This window comes from Agelaius phoeniceus, chromosome 18, assembly GCF_051311805.1.
Source record: "Agelaius phoeniceus isolate bAgePho1 chromosome 18, bAgePho1.hap1, whole genome shotgun sequence".
Classification (NCBI taxonomy): domain Eukaryota; kingdom Metazoa; phylum Chordata; class Aves; order Passeriformes; family Icteridae; genus Agelaius; species Agelaius phoeniceus.
Window position 1 is genome coordinate 11,384,158 of NC_135282.1, and position 23,162 is coordinate 11,407,319.

The 23,162-nt window shown below is 45.7% G+C and overlaps 2 protein-coding genes and 1 long non-coding RNA gene across 5 annotated transcripts in view; 2 read left to right on the forward strand and 1 right to left on the reverse strand.

Moving 5' to 3' along the window:
• The window catches only part of BCR (BCR activator of RhoGEF and GTPase), a 98,739-nt gene extending 81,035 nt beyond the window's left edge, over nt 1-17,704 (forward strand). Inside the window, exons 18-24 of the mRNA XM_054645624.2 lie at nt 5,275-5,334; nt 5,462-5,571; nt 6,377-6,516; nt 7,923-8,057; nt 8,650-8,755; nt 9,562-9,724; nt 10,449-17,704. Of these exons, the coding sequence (XP_054501599.2) occupies nt 5,275-5,334; nt 5,462-5,571; nt 6,377-6,516; nt 7,923-8,057; nt 8,650-8,755; nt 9,562-9,724; nt 10,449-10,538 (804 nt within the window). The 3' untranslated portion in view covers nt 10,539-17,704. The remainder of the gene's footprint in view (nt 1-5,274; nt 5,335-5,461; nt 5,572-6,376; nt 6,517-7,922; nt 8,058-8,649; nt 8,756-9,561; nt 9,725-10,448) is intronic.
• Nucleotides 1,769-21,132, reverse strand: LOC143695436 (uncharacterized). 2 transcript variants are annotated; one of them, XR_013184599.1, is made up of 3 exons: nt 21,054-21,132; nt 18,472-18,769; nt 1,769-1,926 (listed from the first exon to the last, which is right to left on the reverse strand). It is a non-coding gene; the product is annotated as an uncharacterized LOC143695436 (long non-coding RNA). The 2 variants fall into 2 exon arrangements; XR_013184600.1 differs by having other exon boundaries at nt 1,882-1,926; nt 18,642-18,769.
• Nucleotides 21,133-21,244: 112 nt separating this feature from the next.
• SPECC1L (sperm antigen with calponin homology and coiled-coil domains 1 like) overlaps nt 21,245-23,162 on the forward strand; it is a 66,731-nt gene continuing 64,813 nt past the window's right edge. The window contains exon 1 of one of the 2 annotated variants that reach the window (XM_077187654.1): nt 21,245-21,377. The gene's annotated coding sequence lies outside the window, so the exon portion shown is untranslated. Of the gene's footprint in view, nt 21,378-21,601; nt 21,733-23,162 lie in introns of those variants that run through there. The other variant, XM_077187655.1, reaches the window with a different exon arrangement.

The following is a 23,162-nucleotide window of genomic DNA, read 5'->3' on the forward strand; positions in this document are numbered from 1 at the left end:
TAAAATTTTGCATTGATGAAAATTATTAAAGGTTTTGATTTTGGTTTAGTTCCATTTTTGAAGTAAACACCATTTCTCTATTAAGAAACCATAATAATGCAACAACAAAATCTGATTACAGCCTGAAGGTTGGCTGTTCTCCCAGGTGCTTTTATATCAAATTTTGTTTACCTTAGAGTTTGTAGTTTATCCTGGGTTTCTGATTTGTTGTTTCACTGTCATTATTCAGCCCAAGTGTGTCTGTCTAAAGGCAAGGTCTGTGAGGCTGGGTGAGGATTTTTGTTACATAAATTCCTTTTAGTTAAAAACTCTGGGAACATGAAGAGTCGTGTCTGCATCCTCCTGTTGATAAAAGCAGAGCAGTTTCTCTGTTGGCCAAATTGCAGTGTATTGTTAAGCCATGAATGATTGTAAATATGCAACTTCCCACTACTGGGAATTCTGACTCACCAAATACTGAGCCTCAGTGATGAAGACAATCAAGGAGACTGGGACTGTTTTGGCTGTAGAAATGTTTGTTAAATCTCTCCGTTACATTATAGCAGTGAAGGAAGGAAGGCTGGAAATTGGTCCATGTCACAAGTTTCCAGGAATGGGCAGCAATTTGAATGGCTCCCATTGCTCATACTTTCTTTTCCTATGGAATATTTTATTTGTCTGTCTGTACAGCCAGATGCAAGAGCTGCTTCTTTCCTGCCAGTCTGCAGGTTTTTTATCTCTGAAACATAAACCCATGAGGTTTTAGTGTAGGAGAACCTCCTGTAAATGTAGGGGTGAAGTCCTCACCAGACCTGGGCACAGCAGTGCTGGGTGTGCAGTGCTGAACTGACTGGCACACGTGGCTGGGGGCTTCTATGCACCTCAGGGATGACAAATACTATCCCTGAGCACACTGTGAAATGAAATTCCTGGGGAGCTGGAGGAGGACAGCATGGACATCACATGGTGGGAGGAAATGTGAGGCTTAGTTCAGCTGTGGGCATAAGCCCCTCTCATTGTGAGCACCCTGGGCTTTTCTTTCTGTTGTTACCTTGCAGTCCATCTTTGGCACTTGGCTGGCCCTTTGGCTCCTTGAATTTTGCACTTCGTGTGGCAGAAACACACCCATGTGTGGAGTGCAGCAGCTTTTGTTTGGTGTTGAGACTGCACCATCGGGCACATTTGCCAGCAGGACCAGCGTGGATGTGGGAGCTGTGAGTGAGTGAAGTGATCTCACTCTGTGATCCAGCTCCTCCCACCGGTGCCTCCTAGAAGTGCCATTTCCTTTGCTGTTTTCTTTTTCTGCATGATCAGCTCAAGCTAAATATTTCCTTCTCCCTCACAGCAGTGCTGGAAAATCAGGGAGGATGTGACCTTAGATCACTCATTCTATGGAGCAGCACCATTCCCAGCTGCCTTGCAGAACAATCACTCTTATCTTAATTATCTGGGATGTCTCATAGCAGTGCCCATGGCTATTTCAGGCATTAAGTTGTTTTCCATGTAAACCAGATTGTCCCATGTTGTACCTCCCCAGTGTTAACTTGAAACCTTTTACTCACTCAAGCTTGTTTAAACAGTTTGCTGAAGCGGAACATTGTCCCAGCAATGAAAACAGGGGGGAAATGAAGAAGCCAATGGGTCATGCCTAAAGGGTGATGGTGGGAAAGATTAACCTGTCAGTGGGGAGCTGTGAGAAGAATGGGGTTATGGCAGGACGGGGAGTTCCCAGCAGCAGTGAGGCTCTGACAACATGTATGTCACATTAGTTACAGCTCAGAATTGATGGGGTGTAAAGTTGCCTGGGAAATTTAATAAAGGGAAGAAGTAGTGTGAATGTACTGTATATATAAAACACACTAACCTTAATGTTCCACAGTCCATGCTCTTTCATTTCCACTGAGGCTTCTTTGTTTTTTCCCTCCTTCTGCATGTTTTCTTTCCTCTCTGGGGAAAAAGAAATCATGATCAAGCTCTCTGTGGTGGTTTCCTAGGGCAGAGCATAGACACCCTTCCTAGTGCCTGGCTTGCATTTGCCAGAGCAGCATCCCCAGTTTGCCTTTTTCCAGTTCTCAGCACGCTGCTCTGCACTCTCAGCCTTTCCTGACTGCTGTGCCCTGTCTGAATTCAGTGCTGAGCTGCTACAAGGGGCAGAGAGCTGCACTCAGAAACCCCTGTGGTGCTGAGCTGCTTTGTTCTCTTGTGTTTTGGGCAGGAGACAGAGAGGTATTGGCTTGATTCATTAGTGACTTTGAGGCTGTAGCTTGCCACTGCAAATACCAAAGGCCACAAGGGGACTGGAGGGAGCAGCAAACAGACAGAGTGGTTGGTTTGCATTTTCCTGTTCAGCATGAGCTTTTGGTGGGGGCTGTGCAAAGGAGCCCATGCAATGCAGCCTGTGAGGGTTTTAGCAGGTCTGGCCTATTTGCACAGAGCATGGGAACAACACAGTGGCTCTGCTGCAATGGAGATGGGGCAGGTCACTCAAACCAAAGCACTGATGGGAGGAACAGTGCAGAGGAGCAGTAAATTCCACTGGCAATGCAGAGGCAGCAGCTGCACAGTGCCTCCCCTGCCTGAGCTGGAACAGCTTGCTCAGAGCTGCCTCCCTTTGCCATGCTGGCTGTGGATTGCATTCCTCTGCTCAGTGCTCCTTCTTTCAGGTCACTGATCTCCAAATCAGGCCAGAAGACAGCATGGCCCCGTTTGTCCTCTGTGCTGGAGCATCACTCTTGCTAGCTCACTGTCCTCAGTGTGCTCTCTCCCTGCCTGCTCCAGCTGCCCTTTCCCTCTGTTGCTCTTGCTGGCCTCAGGTCAGTCATCACTTGGGACCACGACTGAAGCTTGATTGAAGTCCCAGTGACAGTTTTTGGTTTCCTGTTGACTCTGTTATGTCCTGCTGTGACTTATCAGACTGTTAGACCTGATCTTCCTGTCTCACTCAGTGTTGCTGAGAGTTTATTCAAGCTTTGCTCTTTTAATAGCTTCCATCATTTTGCTTTGTTATTTAAAAAGCACCTTGGAGGAGTTTGGGTTTTTTCCCCCCTTAATTACTGTTGTTATTGCCAGTGATTAATGCAGGGTTGGCTGGGTCAGCCAGCCCTGGTGCCTGCTGTCCCTGGCTGTCTCCATTCAGTACAAGGCATTTTCCAGCAGGAGTCAAACAGTAGGAGGGAGTGCAGGGGTCCTGCCAGCTCTGCAGGAGAGTTCAGAAACAAGGGAGCAAGAGGCAGCAGCAGGTACATGGAGCTTTACTCGTAGTCCTGGCTCAGCCCCAGCAGTTATCCAGCGAGGAAAAGTCTCTGTGAGCTCTCAGCTCCTGCAAGGAAAAGTCTTTGCAAGTTCTCAGCTCCAGCACTCTGATTCTGCTTGTTCTTTGCAGCAGTGTCAAAGTTACTCTTGAGAAGAGAGCAGGATGGTTTTATTTTTTAACAGCTATTTACTTGATTTTGGTTTGTGCTGTGACAGGAATTCCCTGGTCATTACTGAGACATACCCAGTAATACCTGTTAGCTTAAATAAACCATAACTGGATTCTGCTGGACTCTTCCTTTGAAGTTTTTGGCAAATATTCAAACCCTCTTTCCCCTTTAGTCTTAAACTATAAATAATATGACCCCCTGCTATAAATAATACACTCAGTGACTCCATTCTAAAAGCATATGGAAAACTGGTTCCCAGCAAGAGGATTGGCTGTGACTGTGTCCATCAGCAGGGCCATTTTGGCAGCTTAACAAGATGACTCCTCAGAGCTGGAGATCAAGCTTTCAGGAATAGTTAGCATGGTGGCTCCTCATAGGAAACCAGACACTTCAGAAATGGTTTCCTCTTGATTCTGGGAAAGAATTCAGTTGTTGAAAGAAATCAAGCTTCCAGCACGGAAGTTCAGGGTAGAACAGCCTAGAAACCGGCCAGCTCGTAGGGCCCTTGGCCAGCCCCACAGGCGGGGCGGATCTGTTCTGCCGGCGTTAAAAGCAAACCCCCTTGGCGAGCAGTGCTGTCTTTGGGGTCGCTGAGGCACTGAAGCCAAGCACTGCTGCCCATCCTTTGCACAATCCCAAAATGTGGGAGCTGCTGGTTGCTGACAATACCTTACAAGGGCTCTTCAGGAATTTCTGCCAGCGTTGCACCTACAGGAGCCGGTCCAGTTTGCCATGGAAGCCTGTGTGTGCTGGCAGCATCCCGCTGTGGGCTCACGTCCGTAACAGAGCGCGAAGGGACAAGGTTGGCCTCGCTTGTTCTGTGCTGCTTGGGGTCCCTGCAGTGGGAGGAATTGTGCTCTCTGCTGCTTGCCTTTCTTTGGGGAGCGGGGAAGGTTTAGGTGGGGGCTTGTCTCTGTAGCTGTCAGCAGCACTGGGCTGCTCTGTTGATGATCTGAGTGTGACCATGACCGTGTCTAAGCTCTCCCAGAATTTCCTGCAGCTGCCATTGTTCCAGCATTTCCCTCCCCTGCCAGAGCTCTCTGGCCCTGCACGGGGCTCTGTGAGAGGGGGGAGCTGTGCTGCAGAGCAGCTCTGGTTATGACTGCCTGTTTGCTGACAGCAGTAACCTCAAAACAGAGTTTGCTGCAGTTGCCTCCTCCTGGTCTTACTGTGCCTCCGTGTTCAAGAGCCAAGTGTTACAAAGCTGTCTCAGGAGGCACTGAATTCTTGCTTTGGTGGTTCCAATGGCTGATCAAGCCCCCAAGCAGACAGCTCCTCCTCTCTCTTGCCAGTCTCCCTGGAGCTGAGTGCCACTGCTCAGGCCTTCAGATGTGTTTGGGCTCTCCCAAGGCAGTAGTGGAATTGCTGGGTGACATTCTAGCACTTGAGTCAGCTGCTCCCCAGCCTCACAACTGTCCACTCAAGAGATCAAGTGAGGCTGAAAATGAGAGATTGGAACTTGTTTCTGTTTAATGAGTGCTTGCAATAGCAGGGTCTGGTGTTCTTCCTGCCTCTATACTCAGATAGAAATGAAAAGGAATAGGCTGTTTGAAGGACAACTTTCCATGATTTCTCAGCAGATTCAAATATTGGTTGTGCTCCCTGAGGTTGCCTTTATTGTTGAGCAGACACTGCTCTCATGCTGCTGGGTTTTCCATGGGTATAAACCCTCATCAGCCCTGTTTAGAGAACTGCACAATATCCAATACCTGGTTTCCCTGAAACAGGGAAACTTTGGAGTGTTCCATAGGTTTTCCTATGGAAAAGAAAAGAAGGTAAAAGTGATGGTGCTCTGCTCACTTGCAGAAGCCTCCCAGGCTGGCTGGTTTCTCTGAAGTCTGTTCCTAGCTCATGGGTAACTTCTGTTTTCCAGCTGGACCCACAGGCACTGCAGGACAAAGATTGGCAGCGCACAGTCATCTCAATGAATGGGGTAAGTGTGCAAACAGAAATCAGCTCTGTTTCTGTACCTCCTGTGGGCTTTATTTCTTTGCTCTTCATTGCAGCATGAAAAAGAAAAGAAAATGTTCAAAAAGTGACAGCTGTTGTGTTTGGTTCAGGTGGAAGTGAAGCTGTCAGTGAAGTTCACCAGTCGGGAGTTCAGCCTGAAGAGGATGCCATCCCGCAAGCAGACGGGCGTGTTTGGGGTCAAGATTGCCATTGTCACCAAGTGAGCTGATGGGTCACGTTTCTCCCCACTGTGTTTCAGGAAGACAACTGGCCAGTGGGGTGCACTTGCCTGTGTCCCCTTGAGGGGCTTGGCAGTCCAGCCTGCTCCACTAGTGTAGGAGTGTAGCTGTGGCTGCAGACTGGAGATGCTTTACAATCTCTGAGCTTCATTTTTTGCAGAGATAAAAAGCAGTGTGCACACAGGCTGTTTACTGACAGCCTATCACTCCTCTGAATTCCGGAAATCCCCCTTGCACTTGCCTTCTCTGTAGTTAGCTGACATGGTCACAAATTTCCAGAGCCACTGAACAGTGATGTTTCCTTTCCATAATCAAAAATGTTCAAGGTCTTTGGATCCCATTGTATTATTTTAACCCCTGATCTTTTGTCATGAATCATTTGCCAGCAGAAACCTGTTTGTTCTGCTGTATGGTTTGGGAAGTGTGGTATTTCCTCCCTGTGGAATTGCATCAGTTTGAAAGCAAGAGAGTTGCTATGTATCCAAGGGCTGTTTGGGAATCCTCTGATTACCTGGGCAGAGTCGCAGGCTCTGGGACCTGGCCAAGAGCTGAAGTGCTCAGGGAAGCTGCAGAACAGCCAGAGCAAGGCTGAGACAGTCAGAAAAGGAGTTTTAAAAGGAGTTTTTCAGCTCAGTCCTGACTGCCCGCTCAGACTTCCTCCCACCCCATTTTCCAGAGGAGGTTCACCCAGGGAAATGTTGGGGTGCTCGGAGCCATCCTGGCTGGCTGGGGAACAGGCAGGGAGGGCCTGGGCTGAGCTGAACCCTTCTGTGTGTGTCCCCTCAGGAGAGAGAGGTCGAAGGTGCCGTACATCGTGCGGCAGTGCGTGGAGGAGATCGAGCGGCGCGGGATGGAGGAGGTGGGCATCTACCGCGTCTCCGGAGTCGCAACCGACATCCAGGCTTTGAAAGCTGCCTTTGATGTCAGTAAGTACTTGGGTCTGGTTTTTCCCTTTGCTCTCTCAGAACCTGCCTGAGCTCCCTGCCAGGTGACTGTGCTATTTTTAATCTTATGTTGCCCAAGAAGCCTTAAGAAGTAGAGACTCTCACTCAAGGAAAATAATTTTAACCCTGGCTGCGTATTTAATTTACTGATATAACCCAAGACATACAAGAGGATGATCCTTGTACCAAACCATGCTTTTTTATTCTTCCCAGCAGAGATGAAATTACGGCTTTACCTGCCCTGCCAAATCTTTGTAAATGGCAGACACCTCTCTGGGGGAAAACATCAGCAATCAGAAATCACTGTTGTGAAGTGTCCAAATTAGTAGAAGTCCTTAAAATAAAGAATGTTTTGTGAAAGCCAATGTTCCTTAGAACTAGGAGGGGTATTTATGTAACTGGGGTTGGGGGGTCAGGGCTTCTCTCCCTAACTCCATCTGGACTGATGTGCACAGGCTTAGAAAATTAGATCACTTTGAGCAACCTTTGCAAAGCTCTCTTTGATCTTGAGCAGAAAAAGGCTCCTTACTGGTGCTACATTTAAAAGAGTGGCCTGTATGTCCTAAAAGGCACCTGAGATCAGGCAGGTGAAATGCTTCTGAATTGCTGAGGTACCAAAAGTGAAATTTTTCCCCACTTCCATCTTCCATGTGATGGTTGAAGAACTGTTCGAGCCACACTCCAACAGTCACAAGATCTGTGCCAGGCACTCAAATACACCCTCCCTGCACTTTTCCTTCAGTTTCTAGTGAAATTTCCTTCTTGTGTTTTCTTTTCAATCACCCTAAGATATCAGAAACCACTGATGAATCGCTCCTAGTGCAAGTAAGGGTCTTTCACAGTTTGAAAAACAACTTTTTTCATTTCTGTGAAATGCTGGCTTACACTGCTTTATGAAACCAATGCTGATTGGTGTTTAGTTCAGGGAGAGGGGCTGGTTTTGTTGTTCTTAATAGTAACAAAAGGGAAATATAAGCCCTGAATTGCCTTAGCTACACTCAATGGGGAGTTAGAGAATCTCAGAATCTCTTAGTCTAAGCTGTTAGAGGCAGAGAATTGGAATAACAACTGCTGTCAGTAATAAAAGTTGAAATGCATATAAATACAGTCAAGTAGGGCTTGTTCAGATCAGGCCAGGTTTGCTGGCACAGCACAGCTAGCCCTGGGAGGCTGAGGTTCCCTGGCTTGGTGTAAAGCAATGAAGTGTTTGCAATCATTTTTCCAGTGCTTCTCAGCTGGAAGGTTGCTCATTTAATCTGGAGAAATGTAAACAGGAAAACTCCCAGCTATTTGGGCAGAGACGAAAGATAAACAGAGCCAAAGCGAGGAAAAGAAGGAATGCAAGGCCAGCAGTTCCTTTACCCCTCCTGTACTGTCCCCTCTTTCAGATAACAAGGATGTGTCAGTGATGATGAGCGAGATGGACGTTAACGCCATCGCAGGCACCCTCAAGCTGTACTTCCGGGAGCTGCCCGAGCCCCTGTTCACAGACGAGCTGTACCCCAACTTTGCTGAAGGCATCGGTAGGTGCAGCACAAGGAGCCCTTGGTAATGGAGGCTCTGCCATGGGAGGCTGCTCTTAAAGCATCCTAGACCCCAGATTTAGAGTGTTGGATAAAAGCTGGGACAGGCTGTGAGGGGAGTGGGATGGAGCTCAGAAGGACACTGCCTTGCCTTCCCATGTGGTGCAGGATGGGCGCCTGCCACGCTGTTGTGCAAGCTGCAAAGGCCCAGGTCTCTGAAGGACAGGTTCAGGACAGAATGCCCCTGCCTGCCGGGGCCCTGCACACTCACTGCCCAGGCACGCTTCAGGGAAGCCCCCTTTGGAGGGGAGGGCTTTATGTACCTCATCCTGATGCAGAGAAAAACATCAATGATTGAAAGCCTCAAAGCGCTTGAACTGCTTTGAAGAAGAGAGAAAAGGATTCTTAATGCATTTGTGAAATAAAGGAATGAGATGCTGTGGGGTATTGATGTGCAGCTCTGACCTTACAGCCCATGAAGATGTAGTCACAGTCCTTTTGGGACCATCCATATTGGCTGTTCTGGGACTTGGCTCAGTCAGTCAGATTTGCACTCACTGCCTGTGGTGATGTCTTGTTCTCTGTCTTGTAGCACTTTCAGACCCCGTTGCAAAGGAGAGCTGTATGTTGAATCTGTTGCTATCGCTTCCAGAACCCAACCTTGTGACATTCCTTTTCCTTCTGGACCATTTAAAAAGGTAACATGTGGTTCCTACAGAAATGCATTTAATGTGTAAAGCATCAGCCATTGTGAAACTGGAGCCTTTTCTTTAAATACCTGCCGAATCACAGAAATGAGGAAGTATTTGCTGATCTGCTGGGAATGTTCATCAGATAACTATTGTCTCATACTCACTTAGTGAGGTAGTAAATCCTGAATTCCATTTCCACTCCTTCTGAAAAAGGATTAGGACTGGAGGAAAGGAGTAACAAAAGAGTCAGGGCTTATCTATCGCAAATGGAAATTTCTGCTGCAATGTCACTGAGACTGCACCTGCATCTGGATACACAGACCAGGAAAGGTTTTTGTACAAACCATGAAGATTTACCTATATTGAAGGTCTAGGGAACCTTTCCTTAGAAGGTGTCTGAAATCCAGTACAGTCTATTTTTTAAATTCCAGCAGTTTGCCTAACTGCAGTTGTCAGTTCCTTTTGTAGTCAAGTCTTTCTGATTTTGTATATGCCTTTGTAATATGGTTGTACCTGTGAAAAAGTATTGCCATGCATTTGACATTAATGCAATAAGCTGGCTTAATGTTTGCCCAATGTGTTGATTTGCATAAGTATGTTGTACATATCAGAGACTGTCCCTGGAGACATGAAAGATCATCTTGTGATTGAGAGTCTGGATTAAAATCCAGGAAATCTGGGCTTTAATTGTGTTTCTGCTACAGACTTTTCTACCCTTGGGCAAAATTTTTAAACTTTGTGCCTTGGTTTCTCATTCTTATAAAACTCAGATATTTATGAAGGTCTGCCTTTTGTGTTGTTTCTTCTCCCAGGGTTGCTGAGAGGGAAAGCGTCAACAAGATGTCCCTGCATAATCTTGCCACTGTCTTTGGACCAACACTGCTCAGACCTTCAGAGAAGGACAGTAAAATCCCTGCTAACCCAACCCAGCCCATCACCATGACTGACAGCTGGTCACTAGAAGTCATGTCCCAGGTAAAATCCTGAATGTGCCATTCCATCTTGTAAAGACACCTTCTAGGAAAGCACAGTCTGGGGCAGGCCTGGCTCAGTGACCCTGCTGGGCTTTCATGGTCATTTTTTTGGTAAACATAAAACAACTTTTGGCCTCACACAGACATTTTAGCCTGTCTGTAGAACAGTATTCCTTCAGGCAGGTCAATTTACATCAGTACAAATATGGTTTTTCATGAAGGAATGTCTGTGTGTGTGCATCCTGTGTGTGCTCCTGCATGGGAAGAGTTTAGTTTCTGGGGAGCTGTGTTCCAGTACCATGCTGCTGGCCTGGGATAACAGAATTGGAAGTATTTCTACAATGCTCCTCAGCACTTAAACCACCTTCACTGATGCACAACAAAATTCTTTGGCCACTGCTGCCTTTGAAGGCAGAGGATTGGAGCACAGAGCCTGTGTCACGGAGTCAGACTGGTTTGTATTTCTCCCTTGAGTAATGGCAAATTCTAGATTGAATTTTTTCAGTGCTGGAACCTCCAGCACGATTTTTCCACTTGGAATCTAAAAAGCATGTCTCTGAAGCATGTCAAGTTCTACTTTTTCTACTGCTGTTATACAGTGTATTAAATCCACAGCTGCTAGATGTGCCAGAGAGAGCTGTGTCACTGGCACTAGCTCTCCCATAGCCAGGATGAGAATGAATTTTTACAGGGCTTTAGTATTACCTTGTCATTTCTCTTTCCAGGTTCAAGTTCTTCTGTACTTCCTGCAGCTAGAGACTATCCCTACCCCAGACAGCAAGAGGCAAAGCATTCTCTTTTCTACAGAGGTGTAGGTGCCTGCGGTACCAACAGGACACAAACTGCTTTTGGCTAACTCTGTCACCCCGGGAAAAAGATGACTGCTGTTTCCTCAGACTGTTCCTGTGCTGAGGAATTCTGGCCCTCAGTGCTTCTGCAGTTTGGTACCCAGAGACAAGCTGGAGAGAATGGAGAAAAACCTCCTTGTGCTGGTAGAACCAGAACTAACCGGAGATGGAGCTGTGCGGAATCTCCACTAGAAGGAGCAATAGACACTTGGACAAATGCACCACAGAATGTGGTGATGATTCTTGGTAGGAATGGGACAGAAGGTATTCCTCATTTTATGGATTTAATTTATCATAAAGAAACTTCAAGATTTCTACTGGACCACTTGATAGGACACCCCTTTTTGGGAGAGGGGACGTTAAAGGATATATCACAACTGTGTCTTTAATAACTGCTGTTTTTCAAGTACTGTTTGAGGCCACAAAAAATAGCATTGCTTTGCAAGAGGAAGGAGAAGAGAAGGGTCTGGGATCTAAAATTCTCTCCACAGAAATTCAAGTCTTGATTTGAATATGGTTCTAAAGAAATCAAAGAGTTTAATGTACAGCTAGAACTGTTGTCTGGTTGGGGGCTGGGTTTTTTATTTTGTTTGTATGGTTTTTTGCCTTCCCATAGAAATGTTTGTACACCCCAGGGAAGGAGATGCCCTGCTCTTGCCTATGTTGCACTTCTGATGGGTTTTGTTGGGTTGAGACAGACTCAACAAAATTAAATAAATAACTACAGTAAATGAAAGAGAGGCAGGGAGAATAACAGTTAGTGATTCTGTTATTCGTTTGCTTATAAAAGCAGGGGCACTATTATCCAGGAAGGATTGCTAAATTCCTTGGACCCCACCAAACTTAATGAAAATTAATTGGAAAGACTATTGATACCCAACACTCCAAAGAAAACACATTATCTCTGCAAAAGTAATTGAAGAATTTGTGGATTAAAAAAAAATATCAATAGCTCTCAGTTTGGCTGGCTGCTTACTCCAGACTTTTATCAGAACATCTTTTTTTTTGATACTTGAATTTTTGGAGGCTTTGTACATTGTTTCTACAAGAGTCTTTTTCTGATAGATACAAACACTCTGAAAAAATGCCAGAATGTACTTTATGGACAATCTAGCAAGTAGCATGCATTGTAAATTCTCCAGAAATTCCAACTCTGTTTCAATTAAGAGCAGTGGAGAAATTTCTGTGGAACTCCCATCTAGCAGTACAAAAGATCTGGCCAAACACCAATTTTTTATTTCCCTCCCTAAAACAGTTGAAGCTACAGGGGTGGAAAAGGCAGCAGGATTTGTCCAGGGAATTGAAACTGCAGGATCTAATAGCTGGTGTCCAGAGCCAGCATTCTGGCTCTGGAGCAGTTGTGCCAAACATCCTGGGGGTGGGAGCAATGCCATTGTCCTAAACTATTGCAGCCCCCACTACTCCTACCCAGCTATGCAGCATCCATTTAGTGGCATCTGCCCATCATCATCCTGGCAAGAAGTACAGCTGGAACCACAAGGGAAGGGATTGGCACCACAAGGGGAGGGAGGGAGGGACAGATGTTGAAAGATTGGTAGGGTCAGGTTGTCAACATCATTTGCAGGGAAAAATGACACAGAAAGCAACTCCTCTTGTGCTGAATTGCACATTTTCTGATGGGTGATCTGCAAACTCTCAGTTTAAAAAAAAATAGCAAAGGAGTGTTGCAAGCAAATAGAAAACAATTAAAGGGAAATGATTTTGTAGTCACTGTAATTCTGACTGCTGCAGAATATTAGAAATTATTGTACTGTGAAGTTGCGAAATCAGAAAGGAACAAATATAAATTTCAATTTTGTGAGTATATCAATATTTTGCATGCTTTGTAAGGATTCTTATAGGAATTTAATATTGCTTAGTATCCCTCCCTCCTTAGGTCTGGGAGCAAACCTCTTTGTAATGTAATGTACAACTAGAAATTCCTTCTCTCTTGTATGTATTTCCACAACATTCCAACTTCTGAACCCGCAAAAAAGAAAAAACTCTGTAGTAGGAAGTGCTTTTTGGGGGAGGGAGGGAATGAAGGCAAGGAAGCTTGAAGGCTTAAGATTTTGATTTTTTAAATTTTTATATTCATTTTTTGCCTGTTTGAAGGTAAAAATTGGTCACAATCCTGCAAAACCATTGACTTGAGCCATGTGGTGCAGAGCAGTAAAGCATTCTCTGTGTTTGTTTCTCTGTATTTGCTCTCCCTTTTCCCCAGCAGCTCACAGCAATCCTTGCACTCCTGCCTGCTCCCCCTTGGGAGGATGGACCTGAGGCAGGAGCACTGCTGATGACTTCATGGAAAAGGGAGACAACCCAAGCTACACCTGGTGCTGGGTGATAGCCTTTTCCTTTGGTGTTTGCAATCTGTGGCTGCTCCTTGCAGTGTTGAAACTGGAAAGTAATACCATAATGACTGTGCCAATTTACTTTTGCCCAACTTTTTAATTTTTATTTATATAGGAAGTTAATTTTAATATTAGATTACTGATCTATAGTATGTAACCATGAGAAAATTGCTTTTGCTTTGGTTACTGTGACAGGTTGTTGCTGTCAGTCTCTCATTACAATGCTCAGTTCTAATGTAATGTTATCTAACATGCAGGCATGTGGATCAGGGAAAAAAAGTTAATTTAACTTAACCCATTAATTATTTCTGTTAAGTATGAATATGTTTTCCCCAAAGCTGGTAATTTTGGGCTGGAAAAGATAGTGGATCATATTGCTGATGATGAAATAATGGACTGATTTGAAATACGAGAATTGATTTCTTGAATTTCCTTTAATTTTGCAATTCATTTTTTTCCAATAGTCTTATGTTTTCAGAAATTAAGTATTTCCAAAAGGCTTTTATCTTTTTTTTTCCCAGGGATGTTGGTTGGGTTTTTTTGTTTGTTTGGAGGAGTTTTTTTGTGTTTTGGCTTTTTTTTTTTTTTTTTAATAAGCCTTATCGTACTTAAACAAAAAGGGAAATGCAAAACTTGGCTTCAGAAAAGGCCTTCTGATTTCTCCTCTTATACATTCCCTTGTGAGTTGTGTCAGAAAATTGAATTCTTTAATTTTCTGTGTTAAAAGGTACAATATAAACAACACAAGAGCAAACTAGCAAGAAGTTACCCTTTATGTGTGCACTGGGAGATTTTGCTCCTTCAGTTTCTAATGTATTGGAGAGACTTTTTTACAAATGTCACTTTCAGGAACAGGAATCTGAAATGTTGAAATTTTCAGCTGAGGAAATTCAGGTGATTATGATAGTCTGTGTCTCTCCAGTTTAAGGAGGGGAATAAGCATCAGTTTCTTGGCATTTAGAAATTACCTTAAAATTCTTGTGGGTTTTTTTAACACTGAATAGGTTTTTAAGTAAAATTTTAAAAAGTTAAGTAAATGAAGGGAAAAGTTTTCAAAGATGGACAAGAAATAACAGTTACTAGCTCAGAGTCAGCTTTGTGTTTGTGTATGCTTTGTATGGGAGGGAAGTGTCAAAAACCAAATTGAAATACATCCATTCAAATGCTGCTGGTGTTCTTTATTCTTGCACATTTTTAACAAGTTGAGGTAGTAGCTAAGCTATTTCAGGCTGTATTTTAATGCTGCTATTTTTCAGTGTACAGCTAAGGGCAAAATGCAGCAGTGGGGTGCCCGTCCTTGCCAGTGCCCACTGCCCCCCTCGGCTCTGGCCGCCGTCGCGCCTGCGGAATCGTCCGGCACCACGCGGCCCTCGTGCTGTGGCCATGAGCTGCTGGAGCCACAGAGGATATTTATGGGAGGTGCAGGATTTTTACAGTTTATTCGTTTTACCTGTTTAAAACTGTTTTATGGTTGTTCCTGTTGGTTTTCTATGAGTTTATTGAAACAAATGGACTGTTCCTTAAGGCAGACCTGGGTCTCCAGATTAGTTTGTCTCCTGTGTAACACTGGAAGGCATCACAATGTGTCAATTTACCTTCACGTGCCATTCTTTCAAGTGTGTATAAAATGTAAAGTGACCAATGTGGTTCTAAAAATGTTTAAAGTCTGATGGCAAAACCCCAACCTCCTCTGATTCCTCATTAGGTAATCAATCTTTTTGTTTCAGTGTTTGGTCACCTGCTGGGATAATTTTACCAGATGTGGCATTCTTCTTATGGAAGTTTTAGTGTAAAATGGGAAATGTTTTAAGAAAAAAACTTCCCCTTTCTCTTTTTACTTCAATTCAAGATGACAGAGATTTGTAATAACAGAAGACCAATACATTTGTGCAGGAACTTGGGGGGGGATTTGCTTCTGTTCCTTGAAGAAGAAAAATCTGAAAGGGCAATTCCCAAATACAATCAAATTCTCATATAATATATAAAGTCACTTGTTTATGCCCTCTTCAATTTCTGCTCCAGGGATGTTTTTCTTTGTAGACTTTGCTAAGACTGTCCTACTGCTATTAGTGAAAAATAAACATGGTACCATTCCCTTCCTTTAACACAGGGCCTGTACAAAGTGAGATACTGGAGCCTTGGACTAGTGTTAGCAATTCTCCATTCTGAACTAGGATGAAATAAATGTTCATGTGTGTTCTGTGAACTTTCTAATTGAAAAGAATTAAATCCATGGATTGCCCTTAAACTCAACAGAAGCTATAAAGGAAGCACTTATAGTTAATAGACTGTTCCTTAACAATCATCAGGGAATGAACCCATCACAAATGGAAAAGGGAAGCAAAATTAGGAATTGCTCAAGGTCACATTGCTTGGGACTAGAATGACGCTCTCATTTTGAGTTACAGAAATGCCCTAGGTAACTGAGCAAAAGCTCTCCTGCCAGTAAATAAACATGAACATGGGAATGGCAGGAATTTAGCTACAGCAGCCTCACAGTTGTGATGTGCTGCAACCCCTCTTTCTTGCTAGTGAACATTCACAGTTCAGTGCCAGGAAAGCAAAGCTTATCACTTGCTCTCTGCAATTTCTCCCTGAGGCAGCAGCTATAGCACCTGTTTGTTAAAGTAGGTGAAACCACCACAAGGAAGAAAAAAGCTCCTAAACTCCTAGAACCACAAAGCTGGATTATTGTTAAAGGTAGAAGTCTGGTTTTGGGCTGCAAGGATAAAAAGCCATGACAGCTGTAGTGACAGAAGGATTGGGGCAGCAGGACCAAAGCAAACCTGAGTGTATGTGTTGCCTTGAGTCTCCCTTCTGGGACCACATCATTAGATTTATGCCACTTGGGTCAAGCAAATTCATAAATGCTCTTGTCCAGAATTAGAAAATGACTAAATTCTCTAGTTTGCCTCCACTGTTGATTCTCTTGTGATACCATCTTACAGTGACATTGCTGGAGACCACTGCAAAACATGCAGCAGTTTTTTTACATCATTTATTTCCTGCTGCCATGTTTTACCTCACAGTAAGACAGGCTCTTCCTTTCCCAACAGAACCACTTCACATCTTTCTGCTCTGTGGCAAATACCACACTGAGATGTTCAGTTTGTAGCAGAGCTACAGAACAGAGCCCTGGAGATAATGAAAATATTTCCAGTCTTCTTGTGCAGAGTGGACCAGGTAGTGCTAAAGTTCTGGACTCATGCAGGGCTGTGTTGTGAGCTAAGTAAAATTCTATCATTTACAGCTGTTCAAGCATATTTGGGAATTAATAAAATTACAGAGTGCCCAAGCCTAGCAGAAGTGTTTGCTCTACTGCTTTGTCTTAATCACAGTCATGTTCAAATCCTCTTGTCAAAAATGGTTCACCAGAATAGAGACAGTTTTATTCTGTGCTAGAGCTTTTGCTGTGGTCTTTTCCCCCGTGCTAGGATGTTCTGAGGAGACATCCTAGAGCTGAGCTGTTTCTCTAATCTGCAGAAGGATTTATACCACACAGCATTTCATATCCCTGTGGATGTACAAAAGGGCAGGCTTGAGTACAGAACAGCTTCCTGCCTGCAAGGAGGCTCCAGCAGCTTCCTGGAGATGAGCCCAGGCGAGGTCACAGCAGGTCCAGCCCAGCAGTGACAGAGGCCTGGCTGCTGCTCCCATCTCCCCTGGGCCACTTGGATCAGGCTCAGGAAGGAGCTGGGAGTTCCTTCTTGCTGCACCCAACCAAGTGATCCACTGCTGATCTGGAGTAGCTCAAAACTCCTCCATTTTAGTTCCATTTTGGGAGAAATGGGCAATGCTAATTTGGGATTATACAAAGAGCTGAAAAGCAATCTATATCTAAAACCTATTTCATATCTAGTAGATGGTAATGTAAAAGCTGCTAGAGCAAAAGGTCATTTCTCCACAAGAGCCTTTTCTTCTCCCTGCCTTCTTTACTGCTTCTTACAGCCTAAAAGAAGTCTTGTCTTGGGTTTCACAGTCACATACAAAACTGGCAGAACCCTGGATAAAACTTAGCTATGCAGGGACCAGTGTTTCAGGAGTACTGAGAGTGATTACCAAGGTAGCAAAAAGAGGGTAAGGAATTGTTGTGTAGGATAACTGAAAAGCACCACAATGAAATGGTGAATTTAAAAATGATCTCACAGCAGCACACTGAAATGTTGTCCTTTCTGTGTCTGTCCAGCAAAAAAAAAAAACCAAAACAAAACAACTCAGCCTTCTCTTGCCTATGTAAGTTGTGTAGTTTGTTCTTATCTCTAGTATTATAAGTGTTTATAATCCATGAAGAATTCCAAGGAAAGGAGTTAAGACTATTTATTTAAATATAAATACAATTAAATTATATAATTAGTCCTAAATTATCAGATGTAGAAGACAAACAACTTGTTATTGTTTGGATAATTTTGGGTTTCATCAGAGCTAATACTGTTGGCATTATTTAAACACTACCGTGTTAGGGAGTCAGTTTTTGACATTTTATCCTGCTGTTGGTAGTGCTTCAGTATCTCATAGTGCTCAGTTTTGGGGAAAGAAAACCTAATCCTCATAGTTTAATTTGGAAAGGTGTTGAAACCATACCGCTAAACATCTCTCAGTTTAGGCCCAAAGAGAAGAGGAAAGGGAAAATTGTCGTTTTGGATTTTTTTTTTTTTTTACTTTCTGAGAAATGTGGTATGAAAAAGGGATCCAAGAACTGTATTTGGGGGAAAAATGTCTTAAGGCATTTGTAGCCTTTCTTTGTACACAATGTTAAATAAAATCTCCTGTATCTATGTTGCCAGGTTCTTTTGGTCTTATTTAGATAAAAGTGGGCCTTTATTACACTGAATGTGTGAATTGCATTCAGCTGAGTTTGCTGGGGGCACGGAATTTAACACTGCTGTTTCAAAATAAAAGCTGTTTCTTGTTTTACAAGGTAAAAGCTGTATCATCTAAAATCTAGAGGTTAGTACAGAGAACTAAACTGGAACAACTTGAATGTGTGGAAATAGTTTACATGGAAGGCAGAGAAATAGCTGAGCAACCCAGTCCATGTTCAGCTCTGTATGAATCCTTTTGTAGGAGTTCTGCTTCAAAACCCACCCGTCTCAGACTTTGTCAGCTTCCCCCTTGTGTGCAGAGCACTTGAACTGTAGTTAGTTTTTACTGAGAAATCAGCTCTGGCCTCCAGTTCTTCAAACACTGCATGAAATTAGTGGGATTTTGTAGGAATCAGTGTGGAAACTGAATCAGTTATTTAAATCAAGTTAACTTGGTGCTTTATTTAAACATTGTTTAAATTATTAATGTAATTAAAGTACATTTATGTTTGAATATAGTCCAAATTTAATATAATATATAATCCTTTCTATAATAAAAAGATACCTGCTTGAAAGCTCTCTAGCCCATTTCATTAAGTGTGGATCACAAAGATTACAGGGTTCCATTGCAGCATTGGAAGTAGATAAAATGTAACTGACTGCATTGTTTACAACTACACTGAGTGTCATGCTTACCCCTGAACTGGGCAAAGAAGGGGAAACTCAATGATTATTAATTCTTACCAGTGGTGTGATGATATAATGTAAAAATGTGGAATTCTTCTGCCAAATGCTTCTCCCTCTCCCAGAAAGTGAACCCTTGAGGTGCAGCCAGATGGAACAGCAGCCTCTGGATGAGCCTGGAAGGGATCATGTCCTGCACCAGGCACTCTGCACCCACACCCAGCTCCTACCGTGTCCAGCTGTGTGCTGACTGCCAGCCTGGAGCATCCCAGCCGCTCCTCCTGGATGCTTTCCCCGCTGAAGGCCCGGGTGAGGCTGGTGCAGGCTGGGCAGAGCGGCCGGCACACGCCTGCGGCACCTGGAACGAGAGGGAAGCAGGCTGGAGCAGGAGCAGGCTGGCAAAGAACACGAGTATAAGAACCAGGGATGTTCCGTGCAAACTGCTCCACCTGAGCAGGTGTATCCATCCCCATTTGCAGACAGCCCCGGGCTCGGACAGGCTGCCCTGGGGCAGCAGCTCCCCCGAGGCCTGCAGGATCCAGCTGTCCCTGCCTGACTCCCAGAGACGTTTGTCTGCTCTTTGTTAGAAGCCTGCAGTTATGGAGATTCTGTAATCCTCTGGGGCAGGCGGACCCAGACCTAACCACAAAGAGAAAGCGTTTCTAGCAGACAGCTGAACCGCTCTCACACACGGTTACAGCACACAATACTGCCATTTAACACATTTTTTTCAGCGACCTTTCAAGTTCCAGAACCAAGATCCACGGCATATGCACTGTCAGCAAGCAGCTCGTTCATGAATTCACTGAGCTGAGCGGCTGCTTCCTGCTGCAAAACAGAAAGCTGAGCCCTTTGTGGGCTACCGTGAGAAATACATTGTTCAAAACAAATGCAGCCACTTTTCACATCCTTCAATCAGAAGTAGTGCCATTGAAATGCCATTTTTTAGCTGATAACTTCAAAATCAACCTGAAGGTAGAAACAGGACAACATTTTGCTGAAGGTATCATGGAGCAGAAAATGTAGCAGAAGGACATTGGTCATAGTGTAGGAAAACAAACAGCAGGATTATTACTGAAGCATAAAGGAGCATTTCACTGTCAAAGGAGTGCACCATGTCTGTGCTGCCGCCTGCCAGGGGAATCCCCAGCAGGTAGGAGCAGGCAGAGTGGCAAAGAAATGGACAAGGAAGGGCATCTCATGACATGGACTTTGTAAGACACACAAACAGAAAAATTTTCCCACCGTGTAAATCAAACGATGTTGCAATATCTGGCAGCACACATCCTGCTAGTTTTAAAGGGAATTCTGATGTACTAGAGATATCATTTACTTTGATTTATAATATTAAAAATTTAACTTCACCAAAGATCATGAGGGGACTCTAAATCATACTTGCCCTACCAGTCTGCAACCTACAAATTCTGTATTCCTGTGAATTCAATTCCTGTGAATTCTAGGAAGGAATGTACCTCAAGGGAGAACACACAACTCAATCTTACACTGAAATGTTTCTTTTGCTAAAACAGCTGAGTTGGGAAAGCTTTAGCCTAAATAGAGGGAAACTTTTACAGGAATGTGTCAAATCAGCACATTTTCTTCATTACTGTGTTCATAGCATTTCCCAGGCAGTGTCTGTAAATACAAACTCTGCTATACCTCCCACCAAAGCACCCACGCTGCAATTTGGGGTTATTAACTTCAGTTGCTGGCTGTTCGTGACAAGTCAAACATCCTGCACAGTGATGGGCTACACAGCTGAGCTTAGTTTAGTGTGTTTGAAGGGAGCTCAGACCCTGAAAGCTTGTGAGAATTCTTGTCACCTGAGAAGGCAAAGCTATTTCCTACCACAACGTGCTGGTTTTGGCTGGGGTAGAGTTAATTTTCTTCAAGGTGGCTAGTATGGGCTATATTTTGGGTTTGTGCTGAACAGTGAAGAAAACTCTAGCCCATTTAAGCCACAACACACATTTAAACATCTACCTCTCACTCGAATGAAAAGCTACAATTACAGATCTGGACAGTGAGGCACAGGTTTACAAGACCCACAGCTCCCTCACTCACATTTCCTGCACTGTGTGCACTTGGTGCTGGAGCTTAAAATATGCATGCTTATTCCCTCGCCCCAAAAAACCCCACAAAATAATTGATTTTTTCACCAGTCCCAGATGTGGGCACTGGGCTGGGGCCATTGCCACCCTCCCACCCCTCAGCAATGGAGCTGGGGAAGGGTCTGGAGCACAAGTGTGATGAGGAGCGGTTGAGGGAGCTCGGCCTGGAGAAAAGGAGGCTCAGGGGGAACCTTCTGTCTCTCACAACTCCCTGACAGGAGGATGCGGCCGTGAGGGGTCGGGGTCTGCTCCCGGCAACGAGGGACACGATGAGAGGAAACGGCCTCAGGCTGCGCCACGGAAAGTAGCTGCGCTACTCCTCATGTTCAGGTCGGACATGAGGAGTAATTTCTCCACAGAAGGGTTAATGAGACATCGGAACGGGCTGCCCTGGGGGGTGATGGAGTGACCGTACCGGGAGGTGCTTGAGGACAGACTGAACGTGGCGCTCACTTCACGGCCATGTTTTAGATGACCCGATGGTGTTGGGACACAGGTTGGGCTCCACCACCTCAGTTTTTTCCCCCCTACCTGAAGCCGCTACCCCTCGATTCCGAGGCTCAGGTGCGGAGCGGCCCCGCCCTGCGGCAGGGGCCGCCCTGAGGGCGGGGCCGCCCCGCGCACGCGCCGCCCGTGCGCGCGCCCCGCCCTTTCCCCTCACGGCCCCCGGGCTGGCGGGGCGGGCTCGCGGGGGGCGCGTGCGCGGTGCCGCCAGGGGGCGGGGCGGAGGCGGGCGGAGGGGTCCCTGCCGTGCGCGCGCCCCTCCGCGCCCCCCCCGCTCCCGCCGGCCCGGCCCGCGCGGCGCCCCCGGAGCCGGGGCTGCGGAACAGCGGGAAGGAGGCGGCGGCTGCCCCGGTAAGCGCCGAGCGCCGACGGGCACAGCCCGGCCCCGACCCCCGCCCGCCCGTCCGTCCGCCGGGGGGTCGCCCGCGGCCGCGCAGGCTCCGACAGGGCCTGTGTCCCGCCTCGCGGCCGCGGGAAGCCCCGGGCTCGGCCCCTCCTCACCGCCTCCCCCTTAGGGGCCGCGCTGTCACCCGCGGCGGAGACACCGCCCCGCGCCCGCCTCGGGTACCCCGCGCCTCAGGGGCCGCCCGCGGCACCCTCCGGCCGGCCTGCCGCGTCCTCGCTGTCAGCCGCGGTGCGGGGACCCCGCGGGGCTGGCGGGGAGCGAGCGGAGCGGCCGCCGGTCCCGGCTGGCGGAGAGGCGCAGGTTGGCCCGCGTTGCATCCCGCGGTGGAATCGTTCGCTTCACGCTGCTGCCTGTGAGAGGGATGGTGGGTGCGTGTGGAGCTCCCTGAGGAGAAACGCGGAGTGCCCGCGTTCCGCAGCTTTCCAGCTGGGTTTGGTGTGTTCGGGAGCACCTTTGTCTGGATTCTGGTCTCATGCTTCTCCGGAGCGCGGCTTTTCTGCCTTTTTAGAGCTGAAGGAACCTCTAAGTTCCCGTTTTGTGCCTGCTGTCTGCCATCCTGTGCCTCATCACTATTTTAGCTTCCAAGTCTGTCATGACCTGGTATTCCTAGGGATGTAGGAAGGCAGGTTCCATAGCTGGGCCAAATCCGGTCACCAGCCTGCTCTGAGGGTTCTGTACGCTGTGTCTTTAGAGGGAAAAACAATGCAGTGCTGTGCTGATGCTCAGCAAACTGCACCCTTCTCTCCACAACACCATCTGTGATCGCATGAAGTGTCCGTCTGTGCTGGGATCTGGAGAACACAGTTCTCTTGGAGCAGAAAATGTGTCATGTAAGTGGTTCTGCTGGGGGAAAAAAGCTCTGAGGAGCCGTGGGTTCTGTTGAAGGGCATCGTCTGTGCAAGCTCTGCTCACCCCAAGAGCAAACATAAACCTTCTGGAGCTGTTTCCTGCTTCATTAATGGTGTGGACTTTGGCTGCTCAAAGATAGGCAAATTAAAGCCACTGGCTGCTTTTAACACTGTGGATCACAGTGTAGGGCTGTAGTAGCTCAGAAGAAGAGAAGCAGTTTCTTCTCTGTCTCTAGCTTGGTTGAGTGTTGTTAGGTAGTTGCTAACAAAATTGAAAAGAGAAGGTCATTGTAAATAGTCTGAGATTAAAACTGGGAAACTGAGACGGGAGTAGTCTCATGTTTCTTGTAACCCTGCCACTTCACTTTCAGCTAATGGAAAAACCAGATTCCAGGCTGGTAAACTAGGTGAAGTAAGAAAAAAAACCCCTTGATTTCTCACATGTTTTTGTATGGCTGAAGGTACATGTCTTTTCCTTTATTTTTTGAGTATGATACATAATTGGGAATAAAGCCTCTCAAATATTTTTAACATACTTTTCTATTCCTGTCAAATAAAATACCATCTAGTTAGATAATGCAGCCCACGTTTTCCCAGTTATTTTATCTGCTCGAGCTAATTGTTGACATGTGTTTTAGTGTGATCATCAGTAAAGATCTGTCTTCTCTCTGATTGTTTGAGGGTTTGTTATATTAAAGTCTGATGATGATGGCACATTCACAGTGGGAAAACCTCTGTGCAAGGATTTCCAGGTGTCATGGACTGTTACCTTCTATTGTGATTTCCAGCTCCAGGGTATTTTTCATTTCCCTTTGTGCTCTGGGCTGGTGTGATCTCTGTGGCCTTCCAGGCCTCTGCCAAAGGTGCCTTCTGCATCAGGAT